Below are 21,620 nucleotides of genomic sequence, written 5' to 3' on the forward strand. Positions count from 1 at the left end.
AATGCTAAGAACATATAAAAGATAATCGCTAAAAAGTAAATAAAATCTAATAAAATTAAAACAATTTTTAAAATAAAAATCTATTAAAAAATAGATAACAAAAACAGCACAACACTATTAAAAGACCTTCCCTTGAAAAAAACCAGACAGTTCCCAAAGGCCTGTTGGGATAAGACAGCAAGGAAGGAGCCAGTCTGCTTCTTCAGGTAAGGAGTTCCAAAGCATGTGAGCAGCCACCACTGAGAAGGCCATGTCATGCATCCCCACCAAGCAGGCCTCTGAGGATGGTGGAACCAAGAGAAGGGCCTCCCCCAAAGATCTCAAAACCCGGGTCACCTTGTATGAGGTGATATGAAACTACATCTCCCAGAATTATTTGGTGAGGGAAAGCCATGTCTAAAGTGGACATGTCCCATTTGCAAACTTACTTGCTTTCTCTATCACAGTGGCTGTGATGTAGAGCGTCGTCCCGGCTAGACTCCTCAGCGGACGTCCCAGTTTCTCAGAGAGGAGGCTGGGTTTTAGGATGAGTGAGCCGTGACCATCCGTTACCTGAATATGGAGGGAATTAGGTCAGAGGAGATGGTAGCAGAGTGGGATATAAAATTAGTTGTACCGTGCTGATATTCAAGCAGGACACATTCAGAGACCTGTGTGGTGTAGTGGTTAGGGTGCTGGCTCAGGACTTGAGAGACCTGGGTTCAAATCCCTGCTCAGCCATAAAGTTCAGGGGTCAGTCTTTGGGTCAGTCACCATCGCCCAGCCTCACGTACCTCAGATGGTCATTGTTAGGATAAAGGATGGGAGGAAAGAACCATGCGTGCCACAAATATAAATTATTATATATTTATATATAAATAGAATTTATTATTATAATATATAAATATTTATATGTTTTATATATAAAGCAAAACAAACCACAATTCCCCTAGGGCCTAGGCCTTAACATAACAAGAGACTAGAATTTCATAGCTGAGTTTGGATTGAGGAGGGTAGAAGAGACCCTAATTTTGTGGGTCAGATGGAGGGCCTTAAGTCATAAGCGTATTGGAAGAGGCAAACAGTATTATTATTATTATTATTATTATTATTATTATTATTATTATTATTACCCCACCCATCTAGCTGGGTTTCCCCAGCCACTCTAGATGGCTCCCAACAGAATATTAAAAACACGATAAAACATCAAACATTGAAAACTTCCCTAAACAGGGCTGCCTTCAGATGTCTTCTAAAAGTCAGATAGTTGTTTATTTCCTTGACATCTGATGGGAGGGTGTTCCACAGGGCGGGCGCCACCACCGAGAAGGCCCTCTGCCTGGTTATTACTTTATTTTAGGCCTGCTTTGCTATATTACAGCAGCGGTGAGGAGTTTGTTTTTTGGCCCACTGGGCCAGATCGTTATCTTATGGCTCATCACCATCATCATCTATTTATTTACATCCTGCCTTTTTCCCTGACAGAGACCACCTACCTATCAATCACCGGACATCATAATAATGCCAGGTGAATGACAGGTTGGGTGGTCCTGCCCATCTGCCAAAACTGGCCCTAATAAAGGAAATAGTGCATTTAAGCATGTGCAGAAAACCTTGCCTTGCTACGGAATCCATTCCACACACGCTGACAATGCGCTGACATCTGGGAGCAGGGTTAAAAGTCTCCAGGTATCCCACCAGCGCTCCTGATTTTAGGAGCTAAGTGTCAGATGGATCACTAATTACAAGGGGAAACTAGGAGGGCTCGAATCCATAGATAAATTATTATTATTATCTCTGGAAAGCCAGCAGGAAGGCCTGTGAGCTGATGAAGGGCAGGGACGTTTCTTACCGTGACTTGTTGCTCCAGTCCCGGGACGTACATTTTGCCCCCATCTTCATCTGTCACTCCGAAACGCACGTAGGCCGTGGCAGTCACTCCCTTCCCGTAAAAAAATCTGTCGGGAGAAGAAACCGGGGATAATTCAAAGGCGAGGAGTTGGGGTGAGCAAGCAGGGTACATTGCCACTGCCTGCATTTAATAGTCACAATGAACCAGGATGGGCTTAGCTTCTCCTTTCCTCTCCTGTGTGGCTAAGAGGCAGAATTGCAAACGTAAGGAGATTCTTCTGGATCAGGCCAGTGGCCCATCTAGTCCAGCCTCCTGTTCTCACAGCGGCCAGCAACCAGGACTCAAAAGCTTCCCTGTCTCCAGCTGTGGAGGCAGAATGTAGGCATCTTGCCGAGTAGCCATTGGTAGCCCCTTTTTTCTGGTTTCTACTTTTGGCTAATCGCAGCTTCCTGCGTTGTCCAAACCAGAAACTGTGGCTAACTAAAGTGAATTTCAACATGTCTCAGATCATGGTTTGAAGGTGGCTTGGTAGAAATTAACTACAGTGGTGCCTCGCAAGACGAAATTAATCCGTTCCGTGAGGCTCTTCGTATAGCGGTTTTTTCGTCTTGCGAAGCAAGCCCATTGACAGCTTAGCGGATTAGCGCTATTAGCGGTTTAGCGGCTTTTAGCGGATCAGCTGATAAGCGGCTTATCAGCGGATCAGCTGATAAGCGGCTTAGGGCTTAGGAAAAGGGGGGGAAAAGGGGAAAACCCCCGCAGGAACTCGCAAGACATTTTCCTCTTGCAAAGCAAGCCCATAGGGAAATTCGTTTTGCGAAGCGCCTCCAAAATGGAAAACCCTTTCGTCTAGCAGGTTTTCCGTCTTGCGAGGCGTTCGTCTTGCGGGGCACCACTGTATAGTTAGTGATTTTGTGATTTATATTTTGGTTTTATTCTGTGAACCGTCCCCAAGACCTGCGGGTATAGAGTGGCATATAAATTAAATTAACAACATCACAACAACAATCATAAATTTTATTTATACCCCGCCCTCCCCAGCCAAGACCAGGCTCTGGGCGGCTACCTCCAAGTATAAAAACAATTGATTAAAATGCAACTTAAAAACAAGATTAAAATACAACATTAAAATGCAGCCTCATTTCAGTAGAAACTCAAATCAAAAACTTTTTGGGGATGAAAGCATCAAATCTTCACCAAGGCCAACTATCCAGACTGGTCCTATGTGGGCCAGAAAAAAGCCAGGGACAAATATAGAAATAACCAGTTAGTTTTAACCGTAGTTTGTTGTACTTGACGACACAACAAACTATGGTTAATCAAAGGCAAAACAAAAAACTTCCAGACCCTGCCCTCCACCCAGTCAAGTCGCTACACTAATGTGGCTACATTTCTTCACATCATGCTAAACAGTGATTTAGCGTGACACTGGAAAACTATTTTACTGTAAAATAGTAAATGGGTCTTTAAACCAGAAATGCAAAATTCCTTTGTGCGTATGTGTGTGTGTGTGTAAAGATGGACTGTCTGCCCTCTGGTCAAACAGGGGTCTTGTTTGAGGCCTAAAGCAACAACCACGCTACACGTTCTTAAACGGTGCTGTTTTTTTGCAATATAATATAGAATATGTCCAAGTGTGACCTCTGCTGAACCAAACCAAAGGCCCACTTAGTAGGGGTGTGAACAAACCACATTTGGTTGGGACCTCAATTTGGGGAACATTGAGAAAGGTGTCCCTAGTAATAAACTTTCCAAATATCAGACAAATCGGTCCATGGGCTTTTGTGCTAGGCACCTTTAAAGTTTATGTTTAAATGGTGAAGGGTGGCTTATATAACGTTTCAAATTAGTTAATTACAGTATATCAGAAACATCCCAACCCGTAAGAGGAACTTACTTAGCCTGAAGGTCAATACTCAAGTCGGAGTTCTGCTGGGGTGAGGTCAGGATATATTTCCGTTCTGGGATGATCGTCACCTCAAAATGAGGCAGCACTGAGGAGAGAAAGACAGGCTGAAATTCGGTATGTGGTGCGCTAATCAGCGTTATGGTGCAAATGGCCTGTGCCATGTAAGATCTTCTGGGAAAGCTCTGGCCATGCAGTTGGAAGCAGGGCCTTGTCTGCGATGGCCCCCCGGCTTTATGGAATGGGACTCGCTGCCGAGGTAGGCAGCCTTTTGAAAGAGGGTTTTTGGGTTGCCTTCTGCTACACAGAGAGGTTTCATAGCTCAGTTGGTAGAGCATGAGGCTCTTCATCTCAGGGTTGCAGGTTTGAGCCACACGGTGGGTGAAAGATTCCTGCACTGCAGAGGGTTGGACTAGATGACCCTCAGGGTCCCTTCCAACTTTACAACTCTATGATTCTATATGTGCTGGCTGTGGCTGATGGGAGCGGCAGAATTTCACATGCGGGTCTCTCCAAGTACCTACTCAGAGATGCTTGGGACTGATTCTGGGAGCTCCCTAGGCTCCTGTATTCTCTCACCTGCCTTTCTTGTGCAGGCAGGTAGAATATTGCATTTTGCAATGTTTGGATGCCCTGTGCACAGTGTTGGAGTGAGACCTTTGCTAGTCTTTGAGATCCTGGTAAGTGCCTAATCTTAGCCCCCTCAGCTGCCAGTTTTGTGAAGCTGCATTTTTCCAATTCAGACCATTCCCCTCAGCCCATCAGCAGCACTCAGGTTTCTGTTACTTGAGATATGGTACCAAAACACCTGGCAGCCTAATAATTGGGTGGCGCTGTGGGTTAAACCACAGAGCCTAGGACTTGCCGATCAGAAGGTCGGCAGTTCGAATCCCCGCGATGGGGTGTGCTCCTGTTGCTCGGTCCCTGCTCCTGCCAACCTAGCAGTTCTAAAGCACGTCAAAGTGCAAGAAGATAAATAGGTACCGCTCGGGCAGGAAGATAAACAGCGTTTCCGTGCGCTGCTCTGGTTCACCAGAAGTGGCTTAGTCATGCTGGCCACATGACCCAGAAGCTGTACGCCGGCTCCCTCGGCCAATAAAGCGAGGTGAGCACCGCAACCCCAGAGTTGGCCACGACTGGACCTAATGGGGTCCCTTTACCTTTTAAGAATGTACCGCTTCCTCACAAAAAGGGAGGGTGGGAGAATCATATTATCAGGTTGTTTCAACAACCGCCCCTGTTGAGCTGCTGCCTGTCACACACAGCTCTCAGAAAGCCCTCTGCCTTAGCAGAACATACCGTATTTTTTCACCTCGAACTCAGTGGTCGTGTTGTGACCCGGAGTGGTGGTGAAGTGGGCCGTGATTCGCCAAATGCCAGGCCTAGGAGGAGGGGAAGGCAGTAAGAACAGGAAGAAAAGTCAAGCCAGGCCATAGTAATGTAAAGAACCAGGGAACTAGTTTTGCATATTGAACAGCAGTTGCACCCCCCCCTCACAAAAAGCTGAGTGGCAATGTATATCTAGACAGCAATAAATTTGCAAAAGGAGTTTGTAACGCTTCCTAGGGGTCTATCACTCAAATGAGAAAAGCAGGTTTTTTTGTTTTTGTTTTAAATCCTCCCAGATGAGCACAAGCCCTAAACCAGACCTTTGCACCCTGGCCTAAAAAAACAGTTGCCAACCTCTCTGCCGCTCTATGCTCCTGTGCCTTTAAAGGCCAGATGTCCCAGTGGCCTGATTCAGCATGAGGCAGCAAGCAACTGTTTGCCTGCCATGAAACGGTTGCATGCAGAAATCCAACAGGTAAAGCTTTCATCATCATTGTTTCCTTTTAGCCCGGGTTAAAATCCTGCCCAGCACACTACTGTTAAAGTACAATATTTATTCCTTCTTGGATAAAAAAGGTTACTTCCTTATTTCAAGGTATTTCCGCCCTGTGGAACGCCCTCCCACCAGATGTCAAAGAGAACAACAACTACCAGACTTTTAAAAGACATCTGAAGGCAGCCCTGTTTAGGGAAGCTTTTAATGTTTGATGCATTACTGTGTTTTAATATTTTGTTGGAAGCCGCCCAGAGTGGCTGGGGAGGCCCAGCCAGATGGGCGGGGTATAAATAATAAATTATAATTATATTATTATTATAGGTGCTTGGGTCATTAGGAAGAGCTGCTGCTTTGGGGCAGTATTTGGCTCCTGGAATCCCAACAGCGCAAGCGTAAGGAGACAAGGCCAACAGCTTCACTGCTCACATACCCTCCAACATTGCTCCGATGAAAATAGGGACGTCTTATTCCATAATAATAATTTTACTATTTATATCCCCACACATCTTACTGGGTTGCCTCAGCCACTCTGGGCAGCTTCCAACATATATAAAAACACAATAAAACATTAAACTTTTTTTAAAAACTTCCCTATACAGGATTGCCTTTAAACAGCTCGGGAGTCAAATAACTCCATACCCTCAACATTTCTCCAGTGAAAATAGGGACATCCTATCATACCCTCTAGGGATGTGGTTGGCACTGTGGGTTAAACCACAGAGCCTAGGACTTGCCAATCAGAAGGTTGGCAGTTCAAATCCCCACAATGGGGTGAGCTCCCATTGCTCGGTCACTGTTCCTGCCCACCTAGCAGTTCGAAAGCACGTCACAGTGCAAGTAGATAAATAGGTCCAGCGGGAAGGTAAACGGCGTTTCCGTGCGCTGTTCTGGTTCACCAGAAGCAGCTTAGTCATGCTGGCCCCATGACCCAGAAGCTGTACGCCAGCTCCCTCGGCCAATAAAGCGAGATGAGCACCGCAACCCCAGAGTCGGTCACGACTGGACCTAATGGTCGGGGTCCCTTTACCTTTACTTAACCATACCCTCTAACACTTTTCCGGTGAAAATAGGGACGTCCTAAGGGAAAGCGGCACATTCTGGGATCAAATTAGAAACCTGGGCGGCTTCTCTAAATCAGGGGCATCCCTGGAAAATAGGGGCACTTTTAGGGTCTCCACCCTTGAATTTCTGCCACCTCTCGGATTAACCTGGACCTGATTGACACACCACTGGTTAAACTTACTCAGAGATATCGGGGATTGACAGGTGATCATTTATCACAAACTGGACCGGCATACGCTCGACTTTCCGCACCTGTATACCTCGCGGGTTCTGATGGAGACAGAGAGACAGGAAGACACCCATGTTTTGACAACAGGTTATAATGGCTACATCTGCAATGTACATATAAAGCAGTTCAGGGGTGCTAACTTGAATACAGTGGTACCTCTGGATGCAAACGTGATCCGTTCCGGAACCTCGTTCACATCCTGAAGCGAACGCAACCCGCGTCTGCACGTGCACAGGTCGCAATTCGCTGCTTCTGCACATGCACGTGACATCATTTTGAGTGTCTGTGCATGCACAAGCGATGAAACCCAGAAGTAATGCGCTCCGTTACTTCCGGGTCGCCGCGGAGCGCAACCCAAAAATGCTTAAGCTGAAGCTACTACTACTACTACTACTACTACTACTAATAAAATTTTTTATTTATATCCCGCCCTCCCCAGCCGAAGCTGGGCTCAGGGCGGCTAACAACAATCAAAATAATCCAACATTCTAAAAACATTCATTATAAAATTAATTAAAATCAAATTGATGGCAACCATTAAGCAAAATTCTGTGCAGATTGCCAGAGGAGGGGGTCAGGCTGCGCCCTGACCAAAGGCCTGATGGAACAGCTCTGTCTTGCAGGCCCTGCGGAAAGATGTCAGGTCCCGCAGGGCCCTAGTCTCTTGTGACAGAGCGTTCCACCAGATTGGAGCCATGGCCGAGAAAGCCCTGGCTCTAGTTGAGGCCAGCCTAACCTCTCTGTGGCCTGGGATCTTCAGGATGTTTTTATTTGCAGACCGTAAATTTCTCTGTGGGACATACCAGAAGAGGCGGTCCCGTAGGTACGAGGGTCCTAGGCCGTATAGGGCTTTAAAGGTTAAAACCAGCACCTTAAACCTGATCCTGTACTCCACCGGGAGCCAGTGCAGCTGGTATAGTACCGGCTGACTATGATCTCACAGCGAAGACCCCATAAGGAGTCTCTCCGTGGCATTCTGCACCTGCTGGAGTTTCTGGGTCAGTCTCAAGGGCAGCCCCACGTAGAACGAGTTACAATAATCCAGTCTGGAGGTGACCGTCGCGTGGATCACAGTGGCTAGGTCAGGGCGAGAGAGATAAGGGGCCAACTGCTTAGCTTGGCGGAGATGAAAAAATGCCACCTTTGTTATAGCTGTAATCTGTGCCTCCATAGAGAGGGAGGTATCAAAGATTACACCCAAACTCTTAACGGACGATGCTGGCACTAATTGCACCCCCGCAAGAGATGGGAGTTGCCCCCTCAATCCCATATCGCCCCGTCCCAGCCAGAGGACCTCTGTCTTCGAAGGATTTAACTTCAACCGGCTCCCACGTAACCATCCAGCCACAGCTTCCAAGCATCTGATCAGTGTGTCTGGGGCCGAGTAAGGATGGCCCTCCATCAACAGATAGAGTTGGGTGTCATCGGCATACTGATGGCAACCCAGCCCAAAACTCCAGACAAGCTGGGCGAGGGGGCGCATAAAGATGTTAAAAAGCATCGGGGAGAGTATCGCACCCTGGGGCACTCCACACACCAAGCAGTGGCGCGATGACAATTCCCCCCCAAGCGCCACCCTCTGTCCCCGACCAGAGAGAAACGAGCGCAGCTATTGAAGGACTGTGCCCTGGATCCCCACGTCGGCAAGGCGGTGGTCCAGGAGTTCGTGATCGACCATGTCGAAGGCTGCTGACAGGTCCAGAAGAATCAGCAGCCCCGACCTGCCTCGATCCAGCTGCCTGCGGAGATCATCTGTTAGGGCGACCAGAGCCGTCTCGGTCCCATGACCAGCGCGGAAGCCGGACTGGAATGGATCCAGAGCCGATGTTTCATCCAGAAACCTACCAACCTACCAATTACAACCCGAGGTATGACTGTAAAATATTGGGGGGGAGCCTCGCCCCAAATAATCAATCACATGATGCTGTGCGCACCCACCCTTTGAATGGCAGTGTCCATTAACTTGGGATGGCAGGCCCCTCAAATATTTTATTGGGAGGGGTTGAACTGTATTGGCTTCCCCCAAATAATCCTGGGAAGTATAGTATGCCGTGCTATTTTTCTCAAAAAAGAGGTCTCAGGATGCCTCCCTCATCTCTTAGAATGGCAATGGTTCCCACCTGAGAGGGGCCGGAACTGAGTTCCAGCAAATTCTGGCTGCAAAAAAAGCCCTGGTAGTATGTGTTGCAGAAATTTATGTATAGGTTGGGGGGGGGGTTGCCCCTCCAGCAGATATCATGCACATGCAGCCCACTACCAAAATCAGCACAATCGCTTTTGTGACTTTTGTGATTTGTCCCCACAAAACACTTCATCACAGTTTCTTCCTATCTATTCAAAGGGCCTTTGCTGCACGATACCAAATGTAAGAATTCACTGATAGATGTATCTATGTACTGGCTCACAGGGGAAGCATCAGAAATTCATATAGACATGTGAGCTCAGCTACTCAGCAGCCCCTCTGCCTGAGTGATAATCCCTGGCATCCTGATACCTGAGTGCCAGACAGGTAGCCATTCCAGAAATAACAAACCCAGAGGAAGACAAAAGGATGTGATTAACTTGGCTGGGAAATAGGGAAATGTAAATATCTTTTTTGTTACACTTGATGGGTGTTTGGTGGAGGGGAAGGGGAACCATGGGGCAGGGTCCAGGATGCTCAGATTACTGCCACCAGACCTCCCCTTTCATGATGTAACCGTGATGTATGAGTGATGTAGTTTGGGGGGGGGTGTAACATGGGGATTGGCAGCTAATAAAAGTTTGGGTGCTCTTTTGTTCAGGGCTTCCATCTTGTTCCACCTTGTGGCAGGTGGAAGTACTGTCGCGACAGTCTTCAATAAAGACCAAGCCTACTGGCTGCTGTTTTGCTCTGGTATTCCTGGCTGGTGTCCTTGCTTTTTGTCCAAGGGAGCCCTCAGATTTCTCCGTTAACATATGTTATGGGTGCTGAGGCCGTCTGTTCCCCTCGCAGCGCTACAGTTCCCAGAGTTCCCTGGTAGCGGAGACTGAGATAAATTCATCAGAGGCTGGAAGCCACAAGAGGGGACAGTGCTTGTGTCACACTAAAGTCCCGCTCGCAAGTTTCCCGCAGGGATCTGGTCTGCTGTTGTGAGAACAGCATGCCAGGCTATGGATTGTTTGATAGGGAGTGTCAATTTCGACTTCCCATGCCTTTGCATTTTGGAACAACGCCCTATTTACCTGCACAGTGACAACCACGGATTCGGAAGTTGGCCTCAGTTTGTGATCCAGGACAAAAACTCGGAAATTCACTGGAAACAGAAGAACCAAAAATGAAGTGTGAGGAAGAAGTAGGAAAATAATAATAATAAATAATAATAATAATAATAATAATAATAATAATAATAATATAATGTTTGTACCCAGTGATCTTTTACTAGAAAAAGAGGTTCTGGAACTCACCATGAACGCCTCCCTTGTTCTCTTATAATGGCAATGGTGCCCGCTCAGAGGTGGCGAATTCTGGCTGAAATAAAGCCGTTTGTATCCCACCCATCTGACCGGGGGTGGATCTACACTCATGGTTTAGAATATTAAGGAAGGGTTTTCATAACATCAATGGATACATTACGTCCTACTTTTAACGTTCACAATGCGTCATTAAAATGTGACAACAGAGAGCACTGCAGAGCAACCAGGAATTGGCAGCAAGAAAACAACATTTTTACAGAGAAAACAAGGTAAGAAACACTTTTAATTTACAAGTATGCCCTGTGACGTTTTAGAATGATATATCTAATAACGTTCGAATAACGTTAAATAGGTCAAAACAAAATAAAAAAATTTTCCTTCCAGTAGCACCTTAAAGACCAACTAAGTTAGTTCTTGGTATGAGCTTTCGTGTGCATGCACACTTCTTCAGATACACTGAAACAGAAGTCACCAGACCCTTCTATATAGTGAGAAGGTGGGGAGGGGTATTACTCAGAAGGGTGGTGGGATTGGGTGATTGGCAGATAGCCGTGATGAGCCTGTTGACGACTCTTAACGACTGCAATAGGTCTTGCAGGAAAAAGCAAGGGGTGAGAAGGTGAAAAATGGCTTTGTCATGTATAATGAGATAAGAAGAAGAAGAAGAAGAAGAGTTTGGCTTTGATATCCTGCCTTTCACTCCCTTTAAGGAGTCTCAAAGCGGCTAACATTCTCCTTTCCCTTCCTCCCCCACAACAAACACTCTGTGAGGTGAGTGGGGCTGAGAGACTTCAGAGAAGTGTGACTGGCCCAAGGTCACCCAGCAGCTGCATGTGGAGGAGCGGAGACTCGAACCTGGTTCCCCAGATTACGAGACTACCGCTCTTAACCACTACACCACACTGGCTCTCACAGTGTGGAATCCAGTGTCTTTGTTCAGACCAGATCTCTCCATGGTTTTAAGTTTGGTAATAAGTTGCAATTCAGCAGTCAGTGTAGATCCAGCCTGGGTTGCCCCAGCCACTCTGGGTGGCTTCCAACACATATAAAAGGATAATAAAATATCATACATTAAATACTTCCCTATACAGCAACACAAGAAGAGTTAGAATGGCATTGCACATTAAACTGCTTAATCCTACTCTAAAGTGTAGTTGCTTTTGTATCCCAGTTACATTGATAACTTAAGCGGCTGCCTTTGCAGAGTATTATGTACTGGCTTCGGCCTTGGCAGTTACTTGGCAGCCACATTTCCTGTGTGTGTGTTTGTGTGCTGGTGTGGGAATCCGCAGGGCTTTGCTTACAAAGGCTGAGAAGCAATTGAGCCGGGTTGGGTGTGCAACGTGAGGTGCGGAGCAAACTGGACTTTGCTATTTCACCTTTGGACCCATGCAAATAGACGTTGCCGTGTACACGAAAAGGACAACATTGAGTCAGGCTATGGGTTTTGGCAAAGGATTCTGTGAGGTGGGTCTTTGTTCCCCAACCCACGTGCCGCGATAGAAGTGGTTCTCTCACAGTGCCATTTTGGATAAGGCAATAAGGAATCACAAAACTGTAGAAAGGGGGTGTCTGGTGGGGAGGGGGTGGGGCCCGAAGGCAGCCATAGTTGTGCTGGCTGGGGCTGACCTAGGAGTTCAAAACATCTTGAGGGCACCAGGTTGGGAAAGGCTGCTCCTCCTCTAAGTACAGAACAGCAGCATAGGCAGTGGGATCCTCGGATGAGCCCCAAATGTACGCAGCACACTTGGCTGCTGTTCCAAGGCTGCATGCCAGGCTATGAATTTAAAGTAATCTCCCTCAACCATAAGAATCCTGGAACCACAGCCGTCTTTCCCATAGGGCTTAGTGGTTCGTTGCGCCAGGGTGCCAGCTTCTCAGGGGCACCCTAACGAGTGGAGGAGCTGCGTGGCTTTTCCCCTTTCCCTGAACACCGGCCAGCTGCACCACGCCAACTCCCGACGCTGGAGATCATGTCCACCAGCCTGTTTCCCTGCTTGATCGCCGCCACCATGCAGGGGATCAGGGCGGTGGAGAAGGCAGAGGACATTTTCCACTGCTCCCTCCTTTGTTTTGGAGTTGCTGGGGGGCACCAGAGGGATCTTTGCACCATGGCACTGGATAGGCTTAAGACCGTGCTGCCTGGAACCCATAAGAACCCCTAGAATTCCCAGCACCCTTAGCAAACTATGGTTCACAGGCTTTTTGAGGTGGGTGGGGGACAATGTGTTTTAAATATTTGGTGTGTATGCAGCCTCGGGCACTCAAAGCACACTCGTAATTGGGCAGCTCAGTTGGCTAGAGCGTGGTGCTGATAACGCCAGCGTTGCAGGTTCGATCTCCATATGGGACAGCAGCATATTCCTGCGTTGCACGGGGTTGGCTGGATGATCCTCAGGGTCCCTTCCAACTCTATGATCTATGAGCTTTCCCTCAAAAAATTGTGGACGCTGTTGTCTTATCCCTCACAGAGTTACAATTCCCAGCCATCGGTAACAGGCGACAGTGCCTGGAATGAACTTTGAGGGAAAAGATGGGCTTTATAGAGGCTGGAGAAACCCAGCCAGATGGGTGGGGTATAAATAATATATTTATTATTATTATTATTATTATTATTATTATTATTATTATTATTAATAATAATTTGCCTGCAAATGGAAAACGTCGGCCGAGCAACACCAAAATGCTCAAGGACTCACCCTTTTGCCGAGGGGTATAGATTGGCTTGTCGGTCTGCAGAAGCAGGTACCCTTTCCGGGCCGTCCACCGCAGGTTGAGGCTTTGAACTCCGTTCGGGGTTGGAAGCTGAAAGCTGCGGGCCACAAGCTGGATGTAGCCTGTCCGCCGAAGTTGAGTTAAGCCACATTGCCTAAAAAGTTCGGGGGTCACCTGAGAAAACAAGAAAGGGGTGAGACAGTGGAGAGAAGGCCCCGGGAGAGGCAAAAGGTCTTGCTTGTGCAAAACACTCTGCCTCTTGTTGGCTCTGGCTCCCCCTAGTGTTGGCATCCTTGCCTTCCGCCCAATCAGTTTCAATGGGCTCCAGGTAGCTCTAGGAGTTGCCGGTGTTGACGATTGCTTAGAACCAGGAATTATCTCCGGAGGGCAGCAGCATCTCCTACCTTCAAGGTCACTTTCTGTATATCAGGCCCGACCGTGAAGCGCACTTCGTGGGAACATAGTGTCCTGGTATACTCATTCTGGAGATAAACGGTGCCTGACAGCCCGCCTGGAGGGGCGTCCTCTACCTGAAGGGCGATCGACACCTCCACCCCCACCGTCACCACGCTGGGCGCCACCATCAGCAACCTGCAAAGTGGGCAGAGATATAGTAACAGAGTTGGCCCCACTATTTCCTTCCTGCAGCCATTCTTCATGCGGCTCTGAAAATGCCAAACACTTTTGCAAGCTGCGACAGGCAAGAAAAGGCTCTGAAGGGAGGGAGGAACAAACCAGATCATATACAGGTGCATACTTTTGGCATGTATTATTATTTTCTTTTTCAATAGTATTTCTTTTTAAAAAAAAAATTTAACAGGATTTAACAGCAAAAACCTCTAAGCAGCTTGGCCGCTGTGAGAACAGGATGCTGGACCAGGTGGGTCATTGGCCTGATCCAGCAAATTCTTCATATGCTCATTTATATATTATATGGAATAGACTGTGAATATGAATGACAGCCTGGGCAGGCAAGCGCATGAGTGGCAGAGGGAAGCAAGTTTTATCTGTGTGTGTGTGTGAGAGAGAGAGAGAGAGAGGAAGGAAGGAAGGAAGGAAGGAAGGAGAAAGGGTATGTATGCTAAGACTGCCATATGTCCTGATTTTCCAGGACATGTCCTGGAATTCGCCTCCGAAAATGGCGTCTTGGATTATTTTTCGGAAATCGGCCAAATATCCTGGAAAACCAATAATGGGGGTTAAATCGTGCCAAAAATGCCCTTTAAAAGCTTCAAAACTCTGTACCCACACTGGAAGAGTGGCAGATGCAGCTGATGGACTATATGCAACTGGCCGAGATGACTGGTAGAATTCGAGACCTGGGAGAAGAGAGGGTTGAAGAAGACTGGAAGAAATTCAAGATTTATTTACAAAAGTATTGTAATTTGGCAGAAGGCTAAGAAGGAAGCTAGATCATAAATAACTGCCTACCATTGAATTAGATTTGAATTTGACGATAAGTGAGATTGAGGAAAATATAAATTTTTTTGGAGAATTATTAGATTAAATTAATTGAATGAGATTTAAGAATGTAAACAAGATGATAAATTGCTGGAAAAAGGTAATAATGATGTAAGTGGGAGTGGGAGACGTGAGGGAGTCCAAAGAAGTTTTGAAAAATGTGTTATGATTCATGTTATATTGTTTATCATTTTTGCATTTTGTATTTAAAAAAAATTTCAATAAATATTTATATAAAAAAAAATAAAAAATAAAAGCTTCAAAACTCTGTGTCGTGGAAGATCTGGAAAGGAATGGAAGGCTTTTGGAATGACGCAGTTCTAAAAAGAGATTCGCCATGACAGGCTGGCTTTGTTGCAGGATTGACGATCAAGAGGGGGGAGGAAGCCATGGTTTTGTTATCATACTTGACTCTGTGTTTATTTGAAAAAGATTGAAGTGGGAGCGACAAGTCTGTGAAAAGCTAATGAGCAGACGCTAAGACTGTTTTCCTTGGAAGTGCTGAAATGGCATCTGCTGTCTGAATATGATTTTTGGATTAATGTGAAAATCCACACAGGACTATAACACGTTTGTTTCAACTCGCTTGTGGAGACTTTCATTATAAAGAAAGGAAAAATATATGATAACAATAAGAAGAGTTGATTTGTAAAGGAAAACAACAAAGAGAGGAATGGACAGAACTGTAAACATCATATGGACAGAACTGTGAACATCAAAGCAGCAGCAATAAGAGATGATTGGATCCCTTTCTGAGCTTGAAGCATGGGTACCCCCAACAAAATTTAAAATTTGGCTTTGTAATTTAGAACTAATGTGATTTGATTGGTTTGTTAATAAAAAATTATTTTTTAAAAAATAAAAGCTTCAAAACTCAAAAATTATTGTACCTTCAACTAAAAAAAAAGCTAAGCAACTTTGGTTCCCCTTAAAAACAACAACAACCAAAAGGACCTCAACAACTTCGGGCAAAAAAATAACTAAACAACTATGTCCTGATTTTCACTTTTTGAAATACAACAACCCTAATGTATGCATGTGTGTCTGGGAGGGAGGGATACATGTTCTTCCTGTGTGTGTTTATGGAAAGCGTAATGCTGGTGGTCAACAAAAGAGGTTTAAAGACTGTCTCAAGGCAAATCTTTAAAAATGTAGTATAAACACTGACAACTGGGAAGCACTGGCCTGCGAGTGCTCCAACAGCCTTTACCAAAAGGTGTCGTGGGCTTTGAAGACACTCGAACTCAGGACGCAAGGGAGAAATGTGCTAAGAGGAAGGCACGCTTGGCAATTCCACATCGTGATCAGCTCCCACCCGGAAACCAATGTCCCCACTGTGGAAGGATGTGTGGATCCAGAATTGGCCTCCACAGTTACTTACGGACTCATTGTTAAAACCGTGTTTATGGAAGACAATCTTACTTGATTACAAGTGATTGCCAAAGTAGAAGAAGAAATGTATGTGTGTGTTTGCAAAAGAGAGATACAGATCTCCGGGTCCCTATTTTCCAGGGACAGTCCTGGATTTACAGAAGCTGTCCCGGTTTCTGATTTGACCCTGAAATGTCCCAGTTTTTCTTAGGACATTCTTACTTTCATCAAATAAATGTTGGGAGGGTATGGTAGGACGCCCCCTATTTTCACTGGAGAAATGTTGGAAGGTATGGAGTCATGTGACCCACCCCAAGCCAAGGAGATACGTAACTATAAACCTTTAGAAGACATCTGAAGACAGCCATGCATAGAGAAGTATTTTAATGCTTAATGTTTGATCGGTGCCCAATATTATCAAATAGGATGTCCCTATTTTCATCAAAGAAATCTTAGAGGGTGAGGAGACATGGGAGCATAGCTGTCAACTTACAGATTTGAAAATAAGGGACCAGCAGCCTCAAAAATAAGGGATCAGCAGCCAAAATAAGGGATTTTGCTTAGCTTATACATAAATCCGGCACTCATGGAGCCATGCTGCTCTTGCAGTTATGAAAGAGTTATGAAAGGGATGCAGAGGGGGAAATCACTACATTAAGATGCTGCACTGGTTGAAGGGTATGCTAAGCTGCACGTTGGGGCTGCCATCGTCCTGGCGCGAGGAGTTCCATCGGCCCTTCCCCGCCCGAGAGAGAAGGGGGGAGGGAGAAAGACTCTCGCCCATGAGCCCGGCATGAGGCAGTTGTGGCATCGCCGTGGCCACTGAAGTGCCACCCTTCTGCGTCCCTCCCCATCCCCTCCTCTTTCTTCTCCCTCAGGCCACCTCCTCAGCCGCCGCCGCCTCCGCCACCTCCAGCTTCCCCTGGCAGCGCGGCGGAAGTCTTGCAAGAGAGGGGCTGCCTGCCCGCCTACCGCCACCCGTCTCCTCACAACGTGCCCGAGTGGGAAAAGGGAGAGACGAAGACGCGGCAGCTCATGCGCGCGCTCTCGCGGCGGAGGACCCTAAGCCGCTGCTTCCCTCCCGAGCTGGGCGAGCATGAAACCTGGGAAATTTAAGGGACATCATCAGTAAGGGACAGCAGCGGGACACGGCGCTGGGATAAGGGAGTTTCCCACCAAATAAGGGATGGTTGACAGCTATGCATAGGAGCCAACTCCTATGAAGGGGGCCTTCAGCCCCCACAATAAAATATTCAGGGGGCTGAGTCCCCACAAAGTTAATGGGTATTCCCATTCAAATAGTGTGGGTGCACTGTGTCATGTGATCAATTATGCAGGGTGGGCCTTACCTGGCCCCCCACATTATTTTATTCAAGTTTGCACCCCTGTATGGAGATAGAACCTTAAGGGGAGGGACTGCGGCAAAAGTGGGTTTCTTGAGTGGGGAAAGAAAGTAGAGTCGGCCAAGTTAGACCGTTGTAGAAGGAGGATTCATGATAGAAGTGGGTAGGAAGGTGGAGTGTATCAGAAGCAGAGTGCTTACTCCCAGGAAACTGAGCATAGGGCTCCAACCCAACCCCCCAACCCCCCAGTTCTGTTTGTGTCCGAGCTTCTGGCCCAACCCCGTTCCTTCCCTGATAAATAATCAAAACGCAAGCAACAAAAAAGAAGATTTCAGAGTGGGAACAAATTTCCACTCTTTCGCAATATTGATATTGGCAGCCTTCCACTGAGTGTTGTTTCCTTAACGCCATCTAGATATAATGAGTTGGGGAATTCCCGAGTTGAACAAACTATCACTTTTAAAAGAAAATGCTTCAAATAATAAAAGTGTGTGTGTGTGTAAACAGCACTGTTTTTTTGCTGGTTCTGCAAAAGAAAAAGAAAAAAGGCACATACCAATCTGCTGATGGCTCTGCAGAAACCGATGCTTTATAAACCACAAGAAGTCAGGTTCCCCCTTTTTAACAGGATGCGTTGCTCTACAGCAACAGAGCTTATTAATCCACTTTAATGGTGCAGACCTAAGGTTGATGTTCAGTCTGGATAGCTCAGCTGGCTAGTGCTTGGTTCTCATAATGCCAGGCTTGCAGGTTCGATCCCCGTATGGGGATTTTCCTGCATTGCAAGGGGTTGGACTAGATGATCCTCAGGGTAGCTCAAATCATAGCTGTCAACTTTTCCCTTTTCTTGTGAGGAATCCTATTTGGAATAAGGGAATTTCCCTTAAAAAAGGGGAAATGTTGACAGCTATGGCCCAAATCTCAGTTGTACGGGTGTAGGTATATATCTCAATTTTAACGCATGAGCTATGGCTGCAATCTGCTCCGATTGTATATTTTATCTTTGTGAACGCTGTTTTTATTGTGTTATGTTAGGTGAGCTGGTCTTTGACCGTAATAAATTATCTATCTATCTATCTATCTATCTATCTATCTATCATTCTCAGAGTCCCTTCTGACTCTACAATTCTATGATTCCAAGTGATACTCTGAGTGCACCCATTACTAAAAGTTAGTCACCTTCATGAATTTTGATGTGTTTACTCTGAGTAGCACTAACACTGAATACCACCCTGAACGTCCCAGCATGGGCTTGGATCTTTCCCACAAAATTATTACACTCTGGAGGCACCCAAAAAGAATTTAGCTAAACTGTAACCTTTCCCACGGTTACTTGAGATAAAATCCCATTGAATTTAGTGGTGCTTCTTTCTGAGTAAAATGCCCAAGATTGCACTCCATAGCCCTCAGAGTTACATACTATCCTGTGAAATAAATCTAATCACAAAAATTGACAATAATGTATTGATCAAAGTAAGCAATACTTGACAAGTTTGGAGGGGAAACAAATTACTTTCTACATTCGAGAGCAGCCGATGCTTAGATAACACTATTATATGACATTTTCCCCACCTCCCTTTAAGTTCAGCATATTTTACATAAAACCTTATTTGCTGCATAAAAATTGCATCAAATTATATCATGCATAAAATAGTGCATTAACACAAAACCAAATCCTTCATAATCAATCCATTTTAAAGAAGAAGAGCCAGCTGCTTAATCACTGGCAATGCATGCGGATTAATATTTATTTCCTGCGATTGTAACAACTTGTTTTTCTCCATTGAGGACCAATAACATGCCAATAGCAGCCCAATTGGTCGGGTAAAGGAGCATAGAATTGCAGCCTAAGACATGGTTAAAATAACTGAAACATGCAGACAGCCGAATTACTGAGAGCATGCAGATGCCTTTGAAGAGAGCAAGCATTGTCACTTTTCCTGTGCCTTTGACACCTGGGCAACAGGCAAAACTTCAACAGGTAACTGTTAGTGAAGCAAGGATGCAATACACCCACCCCACCCTTCACCTGTTGAACTTCTGTTTGCCAGGTCGTTCTTAAAGCCCATGCAGAAAAACAGAAGCTATTCTTGAGACAAGAGTCATAAAGGGGACTGGGGACTGGCAAAGCCACGTCCCTGCCCAACATATTCACCTTGGAGCGCCATGGCTCAGAGTCACCAGAGCCCCGAAGCATGCCAGCCAGAGAGGCACCCTCTTCCCAGATGCCATCTCTGGGCTGTAACCGCGCAGAGTGGACAGTTCTGCTGCTCTGCCTGAGGCTGCAAGGGGATGTTGCAATTCAGTCTCCGGGCTGGACAGAAGAGGCGGGGTCAGAGGGGGAGTGATGTGCAGCTGCTGTGAGCACCATTCATGGCCCAAAGCCCTGCCCTCAAGCGGGTTAAGACAAGGTATTTTGCAAACAAGTCCAGGGAAAAGGAAAACTTAAGAGGGACAGATAGGGAGAGCTAGGGATGCAGAGCACAGAAATTAAATTCCCTTCATGTTTTATTGTTTGTAATCTTTTTTGTTCAGTTTTACACCACACGTTTGAATTCAAACACTAATCATAATCATCAACATTTAGGCTTTCCTGAATCCTTAGACTTCCCTCCACCATAGCTGTCAACTTTTCCCTTTTCTTGCGAGGAATCCTATTCGGAATAAGGGAATTTCCCTTTAAAAAAGGGAAACGTTGACAGCTATGCCCTCCACCCTTCCATGGTTTCCATCTTCAAACTTTTCCAGCTGCATCATATATTTCTCTGCTTTTCTTAAAATAATCCATTTCTACCTCAGTTTTTAGTGCATTACAAGCGTTACTCAAATCCTGCCAAAGTTTTTAGTTGATTACAGTTGATTACAGTGTTCTCTTAGGTAAATTGTAATTTTTTCCCATTCCTTATTCCTAATTTTCCCAGTCATTTTCGCCATTTTGGCGTAGTCCATCACCTTCATCAGACGTTGTTCTCTGGTTGGGATTTTATCTTTTTTTCCATCTCTGGGACAGTGGTATCCATGCTGCTGCCGTCACATACATAAATAATCGTCTCCGTTCATGTTTTGAGGCAAATCTACCTCATGGCACTTTCCAAAAGGGTACTGCAAACACAGCCATCCTTTGAAATTGGCACCCATTTGAATTTTGCAATGTGGGTCTCCAGCCGAGTAACAGGTATGAAAAAGGCAGGTGTCTGAGAATACATAGTCTAGTACAGTGGTTCCCAATTAGGGGTCCATAGAACACACCCGGGGGGTCCGTGGCCCCATCTCCCCCCCCCAGACTTGCCATACATCTGGGAAAACCTAAACATGCCCATTTGGGCAGATTTTTACATTTCAAAAGGAAATGTCTGGGTTGGGGGGGAGAAAGCACAACAGTCTCCATCATGTTTTCTATTCTCCAAATGGACACAGACCGCGTGTGTATGCCTGGGAACCCATGGGCGCTTGCCACCATTCGGCAGAGAGGGGGGCAGGCCCAGTGGCAGAGGACCTCTCTCTGGCACCTGGGGCGGCGCAGCCTGCACGGACTGCGCATGTGCAGCATCCCATACGGACTGCGCAGGTGTGGCATTCCGCACATGCACACTCCGTACAGAATGGTGCACATGCACAGTCCATTTGGGCTGCCGCTTGCACAGTGACTGTACAGGCTGCCGCGAGAGCAGCATCCCGGACGGACTGCACATGTGCGGTGACCATAAGGGATGTAACAGAGATACTGACAACACGTACAGACGGCCATCTTGTCACCCTTCCCAGAGTGGCACCCGGGGCGAACTGCCCCCTCCGCCCCCCTTCCTACGCCACTGGGCAGGCCCCCAACTTCTGTAACAATATCATACAGAAATGCATATTAGGGAAAAGAGAAATATTAGGAGGAAATTATCCTCAGGGTCCCTTCCAGCTCTATGATTCTATGATTATTATTTCATTTTATAGTAAATTTATGAGTGGGTGGCATGCATTTAGGTACTGAGCTAGCAGCTCACCTTTACTAATAATGCACTAATACAGTGGTACCTCGGGTTACATACGCTTCAGGTTACAAACGCTTCAGGTTACAGACTCCACTAACCCAGAAATAGTACCTCGGGTTAAGAACTTTGCTTCAGGATGAGAGCAGAAATTGTGCTCCGGCGGCGCAGCAGCAGCAGGAGGAGGCCCCATTAGCTAAAGTGGTGCTTCAGGTTAAGAACAGTTTCAGGTTAAGAACAGACCTCTGGAACGAATTAAGTACTTAACCCGAGGTACCACTGTACAGAGTATCACATTCAAGGCACAAAATGTTTTTACAACCCCCTCCCTTGATAAATGCACAGCCAAGGTATAACAACAACAACAATGTGGCTGGTAGCCATTTTGGCCCAGCCAGATTTGGAAATCCACAGGTTCCTTCTCCCTGTGCTAAGGGTAAATAAAACCCTGTTTGTGGGGTG

At 46.2% G+C, this 21,620-nt stretch overlaps 1 protein-coding gene across 1 annotated transcript in view; it reads right to left on the minus strand.

The window, feature by feature from the left end:
- Window positions 1–19,477, minus strand: part of LOC307205407 (complement C4-A-like) — a 68,875-nt gene extending 49,398 nt beyond the window's left edge. The window contains exons 1-9 of the mRNA XM_079957734.1: window positions 19,334–19,477; window positions 13,408–13,594; window positions 12,988–13,177; window positions 10,058–10,128; window positions 6,806–6,894; window positions 5,037–5,119; window positions 3,729–3,825; window positions 1,832–1,937; window positions 429–552 (exon numbers count right to left, since the gene is read on the minus strand). Of these exons, the coding sequence (XP_079813860.1) occupies window positions 429–552; window positions 1,832–1,937; window positions 3,729–3,825; window positions 5,037–5,119; window positions 6,806–6,894; window positions 10,058–10,128; window positions 12,988–13,177; window positions 13,408–13,594; window positions 19,334–19,410 (1,024 nt within the window). The 5' untranslated portion in view covers window positions 19,411–19,477. The remainder of the gene's footprint in view (window positions 1–428; window positions 553–1,831; window positions 1,938–3,728; window positions 3,826–5,036; window positions 5,120–6,805; window positions 6,895–10,057; window positions 10,129–12,987; window positions 13,178–13,407; window positions 13,595–19,333) is intronic.
- Between the last annotated feature and the right edge of the window lie 2,143 nt (window positions 19,478–21,620).

Source organism: Podarcis cretensis (assembly GCF_951804945.1).
Source record: "Podarcis cretensis genome assembly, chromosome: 2".
NCBI classification, from domain to species: domain Eukaryota; kingdom Metazoa; phylum Chordata; class Lepidosauria; order Squamata; family Lacertidae; genus Podarcis; species Podarcis cretensis.